General features: G+C 34.8%; 1 protein-coding gene across 17 annotated transcripts in view; it reads left to right on the top strand.

The window, feature by feature from the left end:
* mnb (minibrain) overlaps positions 1-16645 on the top strand; it is a 56159-nt gene that overhangs the window by 25412 nt on the left and 14102 nt on the right. For all 17 annotated transcript variants that reach the window (XM_033474873.2, XM_076527074.1, XM_076527073.1 and 14 more), the window contains one exon: positions 12665-12930. In XM_033474873.2, coding sequence (XP_033330764.1) covers positions 12665-12930 — 266 coding nt within the window. The remainder of the gene's footprint in view (positions 1-12664; positions 12931-16645) is intronic.

Below are 16645 nucleotides of genomic sequence, written 5' to 3'. Positions count from 1 at the left end.
ATTCATTCGATTGACGAATAACTACATTTATTCGAATAAGTATAAATTTTGTGTTTTGTTGGCATATACCAAAGATTTAACGCAACCCTCGGAGAAAAAAATTTGAGGCTGTTAAATCGGCTGCACGAGGCAGCCACCTAACAACTTCATTTCTTGAAATGATCGTTTCGTCGTACTTCTGCTTCGGTCAATTGATTGTTTCAGTTGCTGTATGACATGTTGCATTGTGATAATAAATTTGAATAATTTGCAAATGTTGTTTGTGAGTGTGCATTTTCTCATGATTAAATGGCAGAATGTGACAAATAAAAATCTGAAAATAAATAGAGAAAAATGTCTAATACATATATACACAAGGGGGTCAAAATAATAGTGATTTAAGCCACATTTCCCTCCTTATGAGAAACAAGGAGTCTTATTGTCTGTCAACATATGTATCGTTTACTGAGCATATGCATTGTTAAGATAATGTAGAGTTAAGTTAAGTGGAAATTTTCGAAAATGAGACTTACGACACTACGATCGTAACCTACTCAATTCAGGTCGAAGTAACATGAACCTGGAAGCTTGTAAATGAGTGAAGCTTTTGCGTATCAGATCGTTTTTCGATTTGAAAACTCGCGAATTCTTTTGTCTACGATTTCGGATCCTTTTTGTATCGCGAATCCCAATGAAAGTGATTTCAACGCGAAAATTAGTGCAAAGGTTGCCGACAAAAATACAGAAAACCGTAATTTTATCCGTCAACGTTCAAATCTCAGTACGTAATACAGTAGATTCTCCTTAATTCACGCTCAGAATGTGTACAAAAATGAACAATTTGGGAAGAGGAGATACGATTATTCGGCTATTATTATTATTACGGCTCGTTTTTATAGTTACCGTTCGTCAACAACTATAAAAACGAGCCGCAAGGCTGGAATAATCGTATCCCATCTTCTCAAATTGTCCATTTTTGTTTCCAAGCTAAGCGTCAATTAGGGAGAATTTACGTTCCTACGGAATTTGATGGTTAGATTGTTGAGCTTTAAACGTTGACGGATAAAATTACGATTTTCTGTATTTTCCTCGGCAACCTTTACACTAATTTTCGCATTCTACAGTCGATATAATTTTCACTAGCTCGTTGTGGATGCAGGCAAGTTTTTCATTCAATCCTTAACCCCTTGCTTTGTAATACCAAGACGGACCCCCGATGGAAATTTCAAACAGGTTCTACAAAACAAAAATGTTATTCGTTCCGTTTAAATGGAGATGGAACTCGATTCGTCCGTTCTCAATACTTATGCGTTAAAGTAATTGTAAACATGTGATAAATATAAATATTCTTTCTCGACAAACTGTTAAGAATAATATGGTTTACTCATTACAGTTGTGAAAAAATAATAGTGGAACGTATCACACTATTTTCATTGAATTGTACAAATGCCGCGGATGGTGATATACATTGGGATTAATAATTCAGCAAAACTGTTTGCCAGTTATTTAGAGAAACGCCCTCAACACCGGCAGTCGACGCTGTATCCAGCAGCAATTTTTTTAATAGTTCTTTTAAGCTCGAGGATCAACAGTTGAGAACTTCTTAAGAAATTGTTTAAAAACGTCGATAGCATCGGCATACTCTAACAAATTATTTGGATCGATATAATGCAAGCATTTCTGTTCAAATAATCATTTAAACTATTACTCTTTTATTGCGCTTCTTTTAGGCATAACTCGGTCTTTGAAAGACCTATGATAGGCTTCTTGTAATTCAAGTGTTTAGAAAAACAAGTACTGAATACTAGATGAATATTAATTTACAATCGAACAATGTATTTCAAACAGTTCACAGAGTCTGTACTTATAGGGTGTTTCCGACTTTCTCCCGTTCAACGACATATTTTACGTGTACAATACAGAAAAGTTAACATAGAAACAACTAAAGGGTAATAAACACGGGCTTAAGAAAGTTTTACGAAGAAGTTCTAGAAAAATATGTGAAATAATAGCGAAGTAGTTTGTACAAACTAAGTTCATCAAATATGATCGTCGTAGGCTGTGGTTGCATAATTTACCAACTTGTTTGCGAGGCACAAATTAATATTTACGATAATCTTGAACTAATCATGGAATAGAGAGTAATTCGCACATGCGAAATATTTTCTGTTATTGCGTGTAGTATTCATCAAACGGCTAATGACGATGTTCGCCAAAACTGTTTTCGTTTTTAATGTCTCCCGACAAACGTGTGCACAAAAAATCCCAATTCCCATTCTTTTTTCAATCAAGAGCTGTATTTTTTTATATCGTCGCATTGTTCGAAATATTTCCATAAAAAAGCAATATGTGTACCCACGTACGTGAGACACGTGATTGGTTACGTGAAGCAGAAATGCTTTTGTAGTCAAGGTAACTAGATTCTGGTATTTCCTAGGTCACAACAAACATCGACGTTCTCATTAAAATATCAATGTTTTTAACAATATCTCCGGATCGATTTCGACCCAGCACCAACTATAAAGTCCCCCCAAAAAACTCGACGTTGTCACGCGGAAACGGAAAACTTCTGTCTGACAATTTACTCTGTAAAAATATGTTAATTCTTATAAATATTTCGAGTTTAATGACGTCCACGAGGTGTACAGGAAGTAGTCGCGAACTGTAAACTGCACCGCGATATACTTCGATGTATGTATTTTTAAGCAAACAAGTTCCAGTGAAAGCGTGTCTTGTGTAGTCGCGCTTGTAGACGCGTAATTTCATTGAAGAAGAATACACGTAGAGAAACGGTGCGCTAACGATGCAATTATCTGTGCAGCGGGACCGTTTCCTTAGTTTATTTCAATACAGGCAGCTTATTTGTTTTCGATGATAGTATTACAATAGCATTTATAACTCTGGTTGAATATTGCAATTCGATGCATTATGATCCCGTCGCACATCAATTATGATACATCGTTAGTACTAAAACGTTATCGTTGTAATCGTAAGCAATTTGGTCCAGAAGAATTAGCCTCTCGAAATTGAAAGCCGGCATCGAACCAGTAAATATCTTGAGTTTCTGTTAAAAGAGTTTTCTGGTTGCCAAGTGCAAGATACACGTTCGATAATAGTCACGAAATTGGTTTAGATCGATTTCGTTGACGGTACAGTGCGACCGACGAAACATAGAAGATTTATATAGCAAAAGTCTGTGTTTGTTTTCCGAATTTTATTTTCAGCGATTTTTTATTTAAAATTTCAACAGCATCCGGATGTCTCGGAATGAAGACGCGAATTTATCGAATTTAGTTTAGTTGGTTACAGTTAAAGATATTATAAGATGTTAACATATTATCTTTTAAATACAATTTTGTCTTATTATAACTCTTTCGATATTTCCGTGCTTCCATGAATTAACACAACGTAATATTTTCTGTTATAAATTTCCTCGTAAATAATAGAATCAATTCTTATTTAGCAGAAAATTTTATAAGATCGTACTCTTGTTATTTCACATACAATGCAGAATGCTCTCATGCTTCTATACGACTTAGCTTTTCTTAGAGTTTAGATAATTCTATAAATATGAAATAATTCAGTCTCGCATATCGCTCAATAATTTGTCTCATTTCTTTCCTCTTAAATATTCTATTCTATTATGGTTCATCAATGCAGTACGATAATACTTTCACGTTTATGTTGATGTTTCGTTATCTGTAACATGAAAAAAGGCTCGTTTAGGTAAACGAACAGAATAAAACTTAAAATTCGTTGAAACCAGATTGTATCGTTTGCGATGGATCGACGACGTGTACGATACGACGATTCGGTAAACGGGCAACGTCCGCTTGATACACATTCATGAAAATGCTTACGTTAACCGGATGAACGTTCATTGAACACATATACTTCTCTGGCATCTGAACAATAGCATTGTGTACGTAATATCGAATAGCTTGTACGTACATACGGCCTAAGGTAGCAATTTTAAACACAACGGATGTTGCCTATCATTTTATGAGAAACAGGCGGTTTCTTGATTTGGCTCCGATTTACTTTGTCCACGAGCTAATGTGTCGTGGAATTGACAATGCGAAACATCCGCGACGGAGTAGCAACAGAAACGATTTCTTCGTGTTCAACGGCGATAACGATGTGATTTATCGTTGTATTTTGAAATTTAAAATAAACATTCGTAAAGAACTCGGAATTCGTATAATCAAAAATCGATCATTAGCGTAGTTGTTTTTGTTCATCAAGATCATACTTCGAACGTACATTTTTTACATTTAAGCACGTTCGAAATGAAATCGATTCGGCACCTATTTATTTTTTTCTGCCGATTCAACTGTAAAGCTTTCATGCATGCGCGAGACATTTCGTGGACATCGTAAAATGCACGATATGATTTTATGCAACTTCATTTGACTTTCGACGCTGTTCATTCAATTTTTCGTTAACAATTCTGCATGCTTTCTCAAAAATATTAGAAAACACACACGGTGAACGGTTTCGCTCGGTCTCTATCACGTGAATATATGAAAACTTATACGAAAAATGTTCCATACAGAAGCCTTGAAGTTACCTGCACGTTTTGGTTAGTTCTCGCAAGAGATAATTTATGGAAACACGTCTCTCTCTCTCTCTCTCTGTCTCTCTCTGTCTCTCTCTGTCTCTCTCTGTCTCTGTCTCTGTCTCTCTCTCTCTCTCTGTCTCTCTCTCTCTCTGTCTCTCTCTCTCTCTCTCTCTCTCTCTCTCTGTGTGTGTGTGTGTGTGTGTGTGTGTGTGTGTGTGTGTGTGTGTGTGTGTGTGTGTGTGTGTGAGAGAGAGAGAGAGAGAGAGAGAGAGAGAGAGAGAGAGAGAGAGAGTGAGTGAGTGAGTGAGTGAGTGAGTGTGTGAGTGAAGGGAAGAGAATTTCATTTCATACTAAAACCTTATCGTATCGGTTTCATGTTTGCCATTTGAACAATGTCTACCGATTTTTTGCACTTGACAGTTATTGCCAAGCTTTCCTTGAATAGAGAATTAGCGTTAATTCCTTTAAACGTCGCCAGCACTTTGTCTACGAACGGCTGAAAAATGTCGCGAACGTTCTATGTTCACGGTCCAGTAATGAAAACATCTTTGTCATTTCGAAAACAATAAAAGATTAGGAACGAAGTAGGTTATAAGTAGCACGTGTCCTCTTGACACTCACAGTTGCGTTAGCCCCCGGTAACAGTCTGGGTTCGATCCCTTGTGCAGAGATTCTCAACCCGTGGAGCTATGCTAGACTTCCGGGCTTTAATCGGGATCAATTGACCCTTCAGACGCCACGCGATTTTCAGTCCCGCCCGAACTATGAAACGTAGCAATTAAAAGACACGAAAATCGTGACATATATTGCACGCAAGCAGTTCACGGAAACTGCGGTGCGAGCTTTAGGGTGCGGAATTTTTCATCGTGTCAAATTACAGTAGCGGGGGAAAAAAGTCGGAACCTTACAAAAGCGAAACAATATTGAAACCTCAGGAAAGCGAACAAAATGTTGAAACCTTAGGAGAGAGAGGAAAAAACAAATAGTTTCATTCGCGTGATAAATACGAGAACTTCTTAATGGGGTATGCAATCTAGGAAGCCTAACAGAAATAGGCGAATCTAGTACATTTTCTTAGCTAGAGCAGCTTTTTCAAGATTTTAACTCAATAGGAAATGTTAATTATATAGACTTATGTAGTTAGATATATGAAAATTGTTTATATAGAGTCAAAGTAACTTTTACATTGTCACTGATTTATTTAAAGAAAAACTTACCAAATTATTGTATTTGTATATTTCTATATTAGACGTAATAGAAATATGTAAATCGACGTCTTGTTAAGTTTCTGTTCAAATATCAGTGACAATGTAAAAGTTACTTTGAGTCTATAATTATGCACATCACAGCGTGTTTAAATTTTTCTTGTCAACGAGAATTGTGAAATGGTAGAGTTGGACAAAAATGAGGGAATAGCAGATTGTTAAAAACAAAGCTTTAGTTTTCTATGAAAAAACTTAAGTTCGAAGCATAATATTTCAAATAGTATTTTATTTGAAAATCACTGAAAACATTTGTGACATCAAATAAAATATGTTTATTTTACTACATCATAGCGTAAAGTGTAATTATTTTGGTAATTTAAAACAAACGGAATACGTTTCCTTCGCATTAAAAACATACGTTCAATAACAGTTCTTCAATGAATATTTCTGAAGACAATAAATTTCATTTGCAACTATTACGATTTCTTACGTTACGTTAATTTCGTTCACGTTTTATTTTCAGGTCAGAAACAGAAAATATTTTATTTTATGTTTTAGATTATCGAAATAAAACATTTATTCTCGCGCTTTATAGCTTTAGAGAGATTAGCAAAATAAGCTATTTTATTATACACTTTAAGCTATTAAAATAAAGTATTTCTTTCACGCTTTGGTCGTGTATTATTAAAATAAAATATTTTATTTACTGAAATTTGATGTCTCGTGTTTGAAATATTATTCGAATAATTATTCGAATTGCGAAAAATCTATTATTTAAAATAGTATTTCAAATATTTTATCTATAAATATTCCCCAGCTCTGTTTGTATCAGTTGGTCGGGAGGTGCGACAGACCTATCGCTCGGCCGGAGAAGCCCTTATTGCATAACAAACGGCTATAAATAAATGTCGCGACGATGTCTGATTTACCTGGCAAGGGTGACGACTGCTCGAAGCCGTTCGAGAGATCCTAAGGCGGCGCGCATTGTGCGAACGCTCTCCGGGGGCAGTTTTAGCGAATCGTTGTATGTGGGTGAAAGTCAGTCTATATCAGGAAACATGAATGAAGCGGAATGCGTGCTGGTTATCGCACGGCTTGTGTTAGTCTTCGTGACCTCGTTGCGTGGATACTCAATCACATGCACCGTAACATCGTGCATACGTGCTTCGTGTATGCCCGTGGTTAAACCACTTTTCCGTGGACCCAGGCTTCTTAGGTGTCAAGGCTCGATAAACCCTAACCGCCGCGCCGACCGCAGCCTGGGTCCGCGCGGACCCGGTGATACGATATCGATCACGCAACGACCCAGAAATTTCTTCGTCTCGCCGACTGTTCGGCCAGATTATTGTCTTCGCGAATTTCTGTGACGGAGTTAACGGATATTTGTCACGGGAGCATGCTAAAATCTCAAACAATGGTGATAAACACCTAGGGATCGCGTGTCAATTTTTACACCTGACCCGCGTGTTTCGAAAGTCCGTAAACCGGTGCGTCAGCTGCTGCAAGATGCGCGACGGATTAGGATCTCTGGGCTGCTCGATATTTTTGCATCGAAGAAACGTGTTTCACCTTTCTTCGTCGGTGTCACCGGCATCGTTGCGTACGAAATGTTCTCCAGCTTGAAACCTTAACCCCTTAATGCACAATTTAAAAAAAGAAAACTGACCAAAAAAGATCAATTTTTTTTATCTAAGAAAATACATATTTGGACCTTAATTTCAATAAATATGTAAAAAAAATGCAAAAATTACTAAAAATTCAATAAAAATAGTGGATAAATAATTATAGTGAATATTGAATCGCATTGCAAATCGTACTGTTTTTCAATTACCAGTTACTATTTTGAAGGGGAAGGAGGAGACGAAAAAAAAACTGAAAAATATTTAATTTTACCTAAATTTGTAATAATATAATAATAATATTTATTAGCTGAAAAATATATAATAAACTAAAACTATTCAAAATTTTCTTTTGTATGGTAAATTTCAAAACAAGGTGCAGCACATAGCCCAACATTCCTTATTTCAACATTAGAAAACATACCTTTTATACACTAAAAATCCAATTTACTCTCTATAAAAATACACCATAAAACAAAAACGTTTTTATATGTTGACACTAATAATATTTGTAAAAAATAAAAAACAATTGTCTTTGAAGAAATTCACTTTGATAACGTCTACTTTACTTCCATCCTAAAAGTGCATATTTTATTCCTGAATAAGCAAAAAATAGAAAGAGATCGGAGATAACTGGAGAGTAATAAATAAATTAGTCATAACAAAACTCACAAAAGTGCCAACGCTAATTAGATACGCAATAATGGATATAGATAGATAGAAACAATTACCAGGTCAGAGATGCTTATAAGTGTCACCCTAAACGGCCATATTTTATAATCCCAAATAAACAAACTTTACAGCTTACAATACAGAATTACACGATGAATATCAATAAATTGAATGTTTTCCTTGGTTTTTATTAAGTTATTTTTACTGCCCGGATATATTCGAATCTGAACATTTTAGCGACATAAGTTGCGACGCCGACCGTATATATACGGGTCTGCACATTTTGGCCGGTTTTGCACGCCCGTGTTAATACGTTTCTGCGCGTTAAGGGGTTAAGCGGCGTATTTGATTCTGGAACGAGTCTTTTTTGGTTTACTTTAGTATTTTTTCTTTATAACAAAAAGCAATGGAACTCCTAGCCTCGGCGTGTATCATATACCGTAGTGTGCATAATTATAAAATAAATACAACTTATACATTGTTACCGATATCTAAATGAAAATTTAACGATATACATATTCGAAACAATAGAAAATAGAAATATGCAAATATGATATTTTGGTAAGTTTTGTTTTGTAAATATATAGGGTGTCTCGATTAAAGCCGACCATCTACAGTGCTGTAAACAATTACAAACTCAAAGTAACTTTTACATTTTTACTGAGATTTAAACAAAAATCAAAGAAATTATATTTGTGCATTTCTATTTTCCATTATTTATCATTTTGAAATGTACGAATGTAAAGTTACTTGGAATCTACAATTGCCCGCATCATTGTATATTTGTTACCCTTTCAACGATAGCTACAAAGTCTTACAACGAGAAATAGTGAAAATTAATGATAACCTCGTGAGCAATCGTGTGTAAAAAAATGCCGTTATGGCTGTCATGATTCCAGCCATTGTATTTGTGCGAAACAAAATAACAAACGAAGAAGATTCTTAACCAGGATATTACTTGGCTAGCAGGTTCGAGACTAGAACACACACACCCTTAAACGCGCACAGCTTTTTCCAAGTATACAACTCTCGACAATTAACTGAATTCATTGTTCCAGATTTGCAGAGATCAATAGTACCGGGATCAATGAATTTTTCGAGCATTGCTCTCACAGTTTTTTCTCTTCGGAAGAATTGATTTTGTAATCGATCGCCTGTAAGCTTCTCTGTGATCACCATCGACGTGTGATATCAAAACGATGAAGATTTCTTGATTCTGTTTTTATAAATCTGAATCAATGAAAGTGGATAATCGTTAAAGAAAGCGTACAGTGGAAATTATTTTGATCAAGCCTATCGCGCTTAGTGATAACCATGATTGAAATTTTATTCGGGTAATTTATATTTCGCGCGGTAAAATCCAGACCTTCTTCGCAAATTCACAGTTTTATGCTTTAATTTACAGAGGCAGGAGTAGAGCTGAAGATTATTTTTTAATTAAACGCTTACATATTTACATTTGCAATAAATTTGCCGAATCTACCTAAATAATGATAACGTGTACCAGGTACTAATTAGGTATTCGCATAGATTTTCCAACGGTGTCACTTAACAGATTGTTCTAATATCACTAAAATGCGTCCCTCTGCTATAACAATATCTTTTTCAAACATTTTTGGAAAACGGACTTTTTCTTGCACTTCAATTTCGTTTCAAATTATCTTCGTGGATTAGCGTTGCTTCATGAGAAACAAATGGTGTAATTTGCTTTTGAAATATATAATAATGCAATATATATGTAATAATATAATCAATCGATGAAAATGCCATTTGTTCCTACACGTTCACAACAGTAAGAACGATCAGTGTTGTGATGGTAAAACGTCAACCATAACACTTGCTAACTAATGTTGAAGTTGGACAAATGTAGATGATTATCGGTACGCCCGATACGATATAGCGATCGAATTAACCGAAAAGCTTAGGCAACAGGTTTTCTAGCTGCGCTTACTTCCCGGCAATTCGACTTTTATTGCAGCTAACCGTATGCTGAACGAAGAGGGTTAAAAGCCCGATTCAATTTCCTCTAACGTCGGCATTTTTCTAAACGTGCATAGCGATCGCCTCGCGCTTATTAGGTGTAAAACGCGTAGTAAGACTTAATATTGTCCTTTAACAATTTAAATCGCGTAAGACCCAAATTGATCAGTTAACCCCTTAAGAGGAGGGAGCGAGTATAATCGCCGCAACAAGCTGCACCGAGCGAAATGGATGCATCCGCCTTCACGGTTCATCTGTATTTCAATAATGAATTATGATTATTATCGGCCAGTCTTAAGTAATCTAAGAATATTGTAAAGAGCCAGTAGAATCGGGCGAATTTACGCTTCAACGAACGAGTCCAGAACTGGCTTTCGATACGGCGAACGAACTCCTCAGGTTCGAAGAACTTAAGCACGACTTATACATATAAACTCTGTTTTTCTACATAGTAGGATACGTTCCGGAATAAAAGCATGTAAAAAAATACCGTGTGCAGGAAAATAGGGGATTGGTTCTATATCCTTAAAACCTGTAAAAAATAGCTGAAATAAATACATTCATGCGAAAATCCTCATGAGGAGTCTCTATATAAAGTCAAATTTAATTCGTACGTGAACATGAAATGGTTTCTTGTGCAACAATAAGATAAAAGTGTAGTATAAAAATTGGTTATGCTAGCTTCCATTTTCAGAAAGTTTGTCTGACACGTGTACATTTTCTTTGCGATAAAGAGACGCGTTAAATTAAAAACATATCAGCTGAATTTTATTTGTTGAACTTTTGATACGAGTGTTTTATATCGCGAACAATAGAGAGCGTAAACGGAACTTTTACTATGCTCATTTCATTCATTTTTATGCAAAAGCTTACTCTGTATTCGGTTATATCGTTCGAATGATTCACCCTGTGATGGCAAACTCGATATTGCTTTAACCTTCGTGTACTTTCTAGATAATTGGTACATTAACCCATTTATACATAACGATTAAAACCGCCTCCCTACATGAATGACGGGCCACTCTCTAAGATCGGCAGCGTATCATCGGCAATTTTCACTTCTTAAAAATCAATTAGACGTTTGCGGTTCTTGGCGATACGAGACCGCCATCATAGCGTGCAGAATACAGTGAATTCTCCCTAATTCGCGCTTAGAATATGCACAAAAATGGACAATTTTGGAAGAGGGGATACGATTAATCGAGCCTTGCGGCTCGTTTTTATAGTTATAACTATAAGTATAGTTATATTCAACAACAATAAAAACGAGCGGCAAGGCTTGAATAATCGTATCTCCTTTTCCCAAATTGTCCATTTTTATGCATAATCTGAGCGCGAATTAGGGAGAATTTACTGTATTTCGCTTAAAGAATTTAGTGTATTATCGTTCTTAGAATTTACTGTATTTTCGCAGTCGGGTTAAACTCAAAATTAGTATGACCTGACTGAAAACTAAAGTTTCTCGTTCGATTCACAATTTATGCAGTATATTAGTTCCGTCTAATTTTTCTCATGATTAAAAATTACTTAGATAGCAGGCTGGTCCCAGAAATATTTAATTCGCATACTTGTAACGACGCTAACTGAACTGCGAACTTTATCCATTCATGACAAAAGTGCATAAGTCTCGCACAAAACTGTGAAGACATTAAAAGAATTAGCGGATATGATTGCAATTTTCTTAGACAATTTTTATTCTGCATAAGAATCCACAGTCTGAAGTAATGCTTAAGGAGAACCAATTCAAACTACAATCGTCGATCGTATTTTTCTTCCCTAACTCCTTAACGCACAAATATTTTCATTGAATATATATACATGTCGTTCCAGAACTTAAATCAATTTTTAAATCTGTTTTCACTTGTTTGTCGAAAAAAAAAATTCACGTCATTCGATTCCTTCGTGGTACAAACACTTGTATTTGCATAGAAAATGGAACGTAATTTCGAATTTAATAAAGTATATTAAAGCTATTCCTTGTTAATTTAGTGCGCCGTTAAGGAGTTAATTAATTTAAAGATGTTAACGATAAATCTCTCTGTAAACTGAAAAAAAAATCATGTTATAAACTGAAAAGAACTGTTTTCCAGAGATCAGGCGACAATAACTGAAAATAAAATTTTCTTTGTTACACGTTCAATTGTTGCTGGTCGCGGTTTCCCTTTAAATGACAAATCTCGCTGATCGACGTTCTACATCTACCTCACTTCCGCTCGTTATATCTATTCTCTTACTTTCTCAAACCGTGCTTGAGTCAGTTCTTAGAAGGAGAAGTTGTCCCGTGCGTTTAAATTAGAGCTACGCATTTCGCGTATATTTGATATACACGTATGCACGTGTAATTAATATATCGGTCTACTTCTTTGTACGCACGTATTATTAATATCTAAACTTTTTATACGATTATTATTATTTTTATATGATGTTATATATGATTATTGAACAGACATAATAATTTCTACTAACTCCTTGCACTATAATAATGAATTCATCGAATGATATCGATAGATATCCAATGAGAATCGAAGCAAAATTTGATATTTCCGTCGTCAAAATCGATGTAAATTTAGCTGTGCACTATTGTAAGTCATTATACTGTTGTTCGGCCTCCAGTGATTATTACTAATTCTGTGATGTTTAATTTTCAGTAAGCGGGAGGGCGGGAACCGGCGGAAGCGGTGGCGGCGGGGGTGGTGCACCTCTTTATGGTCGTTTGGTAGCAGAGGAACCCCTGCCTCCCTCGGTATGCGGGGGTGCTGGTGTCGGCGGCGGGACCGGTGGGGTTCCCCAAGAAACTCCTGCGGACATTCACGCCATGCAAGCTAGGATACCCCCTAGGTTTCGAGATCCAGCCACCGCACCCCTTAGAAAACTCAGTGTCGATCTCATAAAAACTTACAAGCACATCAATGAGGTAACCGAAACTTTTTTCACATTTACAATGATTCCGTTCTCATAGAAATCCACGCCGGTTTTATGATCGCTTATGGTGATCTGGCAAATGAATGAATATTTAGCGAATGAACATTTCCCGTATTACATAAAAAAGTAACGTTGATAATATCATTTTCAGTTTAAAAATTTCTACATTTCTACTACTTTATCGATCGTATTAAGTGTTCATTCATTGGTCTTTTGACATATTTTTCACTACTTCTTATGTTATAGTACGAACTTAGAGTAAAACATTCCGGGAATTAAGTAACAATTATTTTAACAAGTATGCAGTTTAAGTGTTAACACGTTCCGTGCCGAGCTTTTTTTACTCGAATCTTCACACTTTGATATTTTACTAAAACTTGATGTATTACGTGCAATTATTAATTCTCGTACACATAACAACGTAACAAAAACTTATCAACGCCCATTCTTGCGGTGGAAATTGATTCTTGGGTTCTAAATTTCTTGTAAACAATTTGTTCAGTTCACTAAGTAAACATGCAAGCGTGTACCATCGATGGTACACGTGGCACGGAACGTGTTAATCAGCTGTTCTTTACAAGGAAGAGATTCATAGAACAGAATTTATTTCAATTGAAAATAAGGGAATGGCAATCCACATATTTGATGGATTATGTTCGAAATCTTCATAATGAATCTGGCACGATATTTTAGTGCAAAGTAAAATTATAAAATGGTTGTACAAAAGTGATCAAGTGACGGAATGATTATCTATGTATTTAGCTTCTGCTGCTTATAATTAATGCAGATATTTTTTGTTTTGCATAAAGATCCGCAATCTACCCATCAATTATACTTTCGTCTCAGGATCGAACTCTGTTATCCATTTTCATCTTTTAGGTTCTGTTAAAGTTAATTACTTTCCACTTACCTTGTGCAGAATGTCACATTATAAACACAACGTGACTATAAAGTAAATGATGTTGAGTATCATCGTAAGATCTTTGACACAACTACACTCAGTTTCAACATAAGATCGAATTATTATATCGTTCAATGTTTTACAAATAATTTTTAAATCGTATTGCTTATATTGCTTGTTATATATCACTCTTAAGATTATTTATTACTTAATTTGTCTGATTATAATTTACATCATTTACAAACTATTTATTAAACTATATTGAAAACAGAGCATGATTTGTAACTTTTTTTGACGCCTTCCGCAGGAAAAAAAACGGTTGGCTCTATTCCATATTATAAATAGACTTTTTCCTAAGTACTTAATTTACCAAGTGAACGGGAAAATGTTCGTCACAAACACCAGGTTTCGGACGTTATTTTTATTTCGACCATTGTTTATACATACTATATTTGCAATATAATATCAATGTTAAGATTTCATTATTGTTATTATTAAATACACAAAATATTTGGAAAGTTTAAGGTGTGTTGAACAGTGTTATTATTTTCTATTATTATTATTATTATTATTATTATTATTATTATTATTATTATTACGATATAAAGTTATTTACGTTAACAATCAGGCATTTATGTTAGAGCAAGTCATAAGATCGACATAAATTTTTGGATTAACTTCTTAATAGTTAATAGCTTGTAATAACAATTTTTATATATGGTAGACAGACTTTTAGAACTACACATTGACCTTAAATGGTTACAGTAGCTGCAATATCCGATCCACACATGCGAACTTTAGATATAATACTGTCTGAACGTTTCTATTTATGGTGGTACATAAGATAAACGTCCCTATTCGCGACAACGTTACTATTACCGATCACCTTTCCGTTCACGGTGGTAAAAACTCCAAACAAAACACGTAAGGTTAAAGGATTTTAGATTTTAATTCGCTATTGCTAGTTAGCTGTTATATTCAGTAACACGTGTAAGTACCATAAAAATTTTCAATCATGTTTCTTAACGGAATACTGCGGAGATATTAGTCAAAAGGAGTTAACGTCAAAGATAAATATTTATTGAATCAATTAATCTATAACAAAAGCATCTAGAATGCAATCTGTATCACATTGATTAATGAACAAGATTCAAATATCAATTATCTAGAAAAAGAAGAGCATCTTCATTCATCTGATTTTTGAAAAGTTCGCACAGTTTAAATTCGCTGTAAAAATTAATTTTGCATTCGAGATCTCAATGAACTCAAAAAATCAAATCACGAACGACAACTGTAATTTTCCAATTCCAATTTAATTATGCAAGAATACTAGAAGACCAAATTTTAAAATTTGACAACTGCAGGAAATGTGTTGAAAACAATTTTGATTTGCTCGACGAATTAAAATCAAGCAATTACTTTTGTCTCAGGTTTCTTTATTGATGAAATTAGAAATGGAAATTGCTTACCACAAATTTTGCAGTTCCAAAGTGACAAATCTATTCCAAAGTGATAAATCATTCGACTCCCTGTAACATATTAGTATAATTCATGAATTACATCACAGTTTTCTTAATCACGCCTCTCCTCTTTCTGTCTCGTTCTTCGCCATCTGTTATTCGATGCCCACCTCTTCCTCTTCTTTGTTTCGTTTACGTCCGTGACTCCTTCAACTACACATACCTACCTACTTATTCGTTCACTTTCCCTTCCCTCCTAGCTGTTCTGCCATTCAAGCATAAAGTTATAATTAGACTGTGGATGGTTATGCAAAATCGCATTTTTATAGATAAATTCTAAGAAAGCAAAGTTGAATAGAATTTCACTTGCGACAGTAATTACAATTTTAATAGATCAACACTATATTCTAAAACTGTATAAAATTCTATTCTCTCCTTGAACCTTACTGTTGTTTTTTCTTATTTTAATGCATTCAAATACTCTGTCTAGCCATAAATGATGTTTGAACTAAAGGTCAGCAGTGTACAGTTTTTACTATTTTACCTCCGTTCGAAGACACTGCAAAATGTAATTGTACTTATTTTTGTCAAATTCACAATTTTACATTTAATTTTCACGCATAAACAAAACGAACATTGCAACAAGCTGTCAAAATATTTATTGAACACTCGACGATCACGCACTTTTTATTCAAATTATTATAATGTTAATAGACCGCAAAGATGTGGCTTTGCTTCAGATCGTATGTCTAAAATGATCAAATCGTTATTCTGTGCAATAAGTCCATTTTTGAAAACTTCGCACGTTGTGTAAGATTCGTAATGTTCCTATAAGGAATTTACTACACAATAGTAAATGTAGCGCAAATAGAAATGTAATTTTGGAGGGATAAAAGTCGGTCATCAAAACCGGTTCACAGTGGGTGTTTTGGAACTAGAACTGCAAACTACGTCGATCAATAAAATTTCAAAAAGAGTACGCGAAAATCTTAGCAAATAGATTCTCAAATTCTCAACTTTCCGCTACTTGAATTATTTTATACTTCAAGAATCACTAATACTTCCTCCGATTGTGTTGGTGACACTGTCGAGCAAATGTCAACTTTCCTTTTTTATAATTCTCGACCAAAATGTAAATTCGAAAATCAAAATGCTCCATCAGCCCCAGTTTTCGAAAAACATGAGTATTTGTAAAATCGGACCTTTTGTCGAAAATTGAGAAAAAATCCGCGAAAACTAAACACGCTATTACGTTCCATTTAGACTCAAAAAGTAGATGAGACTTACCTGAACGTAACGGTATATGCAATTATTAAATTATGCAGCTCTGAATGGTTTTAACTGGC

This window comes from Megalopta genalis, chromosome 17, assembly GCF_051020955.1.
Source record: "Megalopta genalis isolate 19385.01 chromosome 17, iyMegGena1_principal, whole genome shotgun sequence".
Classification (NCBI taxonomy): domain Eukaryota; kingdom Metazoa; phylum Arthropoda; class Insecta; order Hymenoptera; family Halictidae; genus Megalopta; species Megalopta genalis.
Note: the sequence above shows the minus strand (reverse complement) of the source record. Positions and strands in the feature narration are given on the sequence as shown.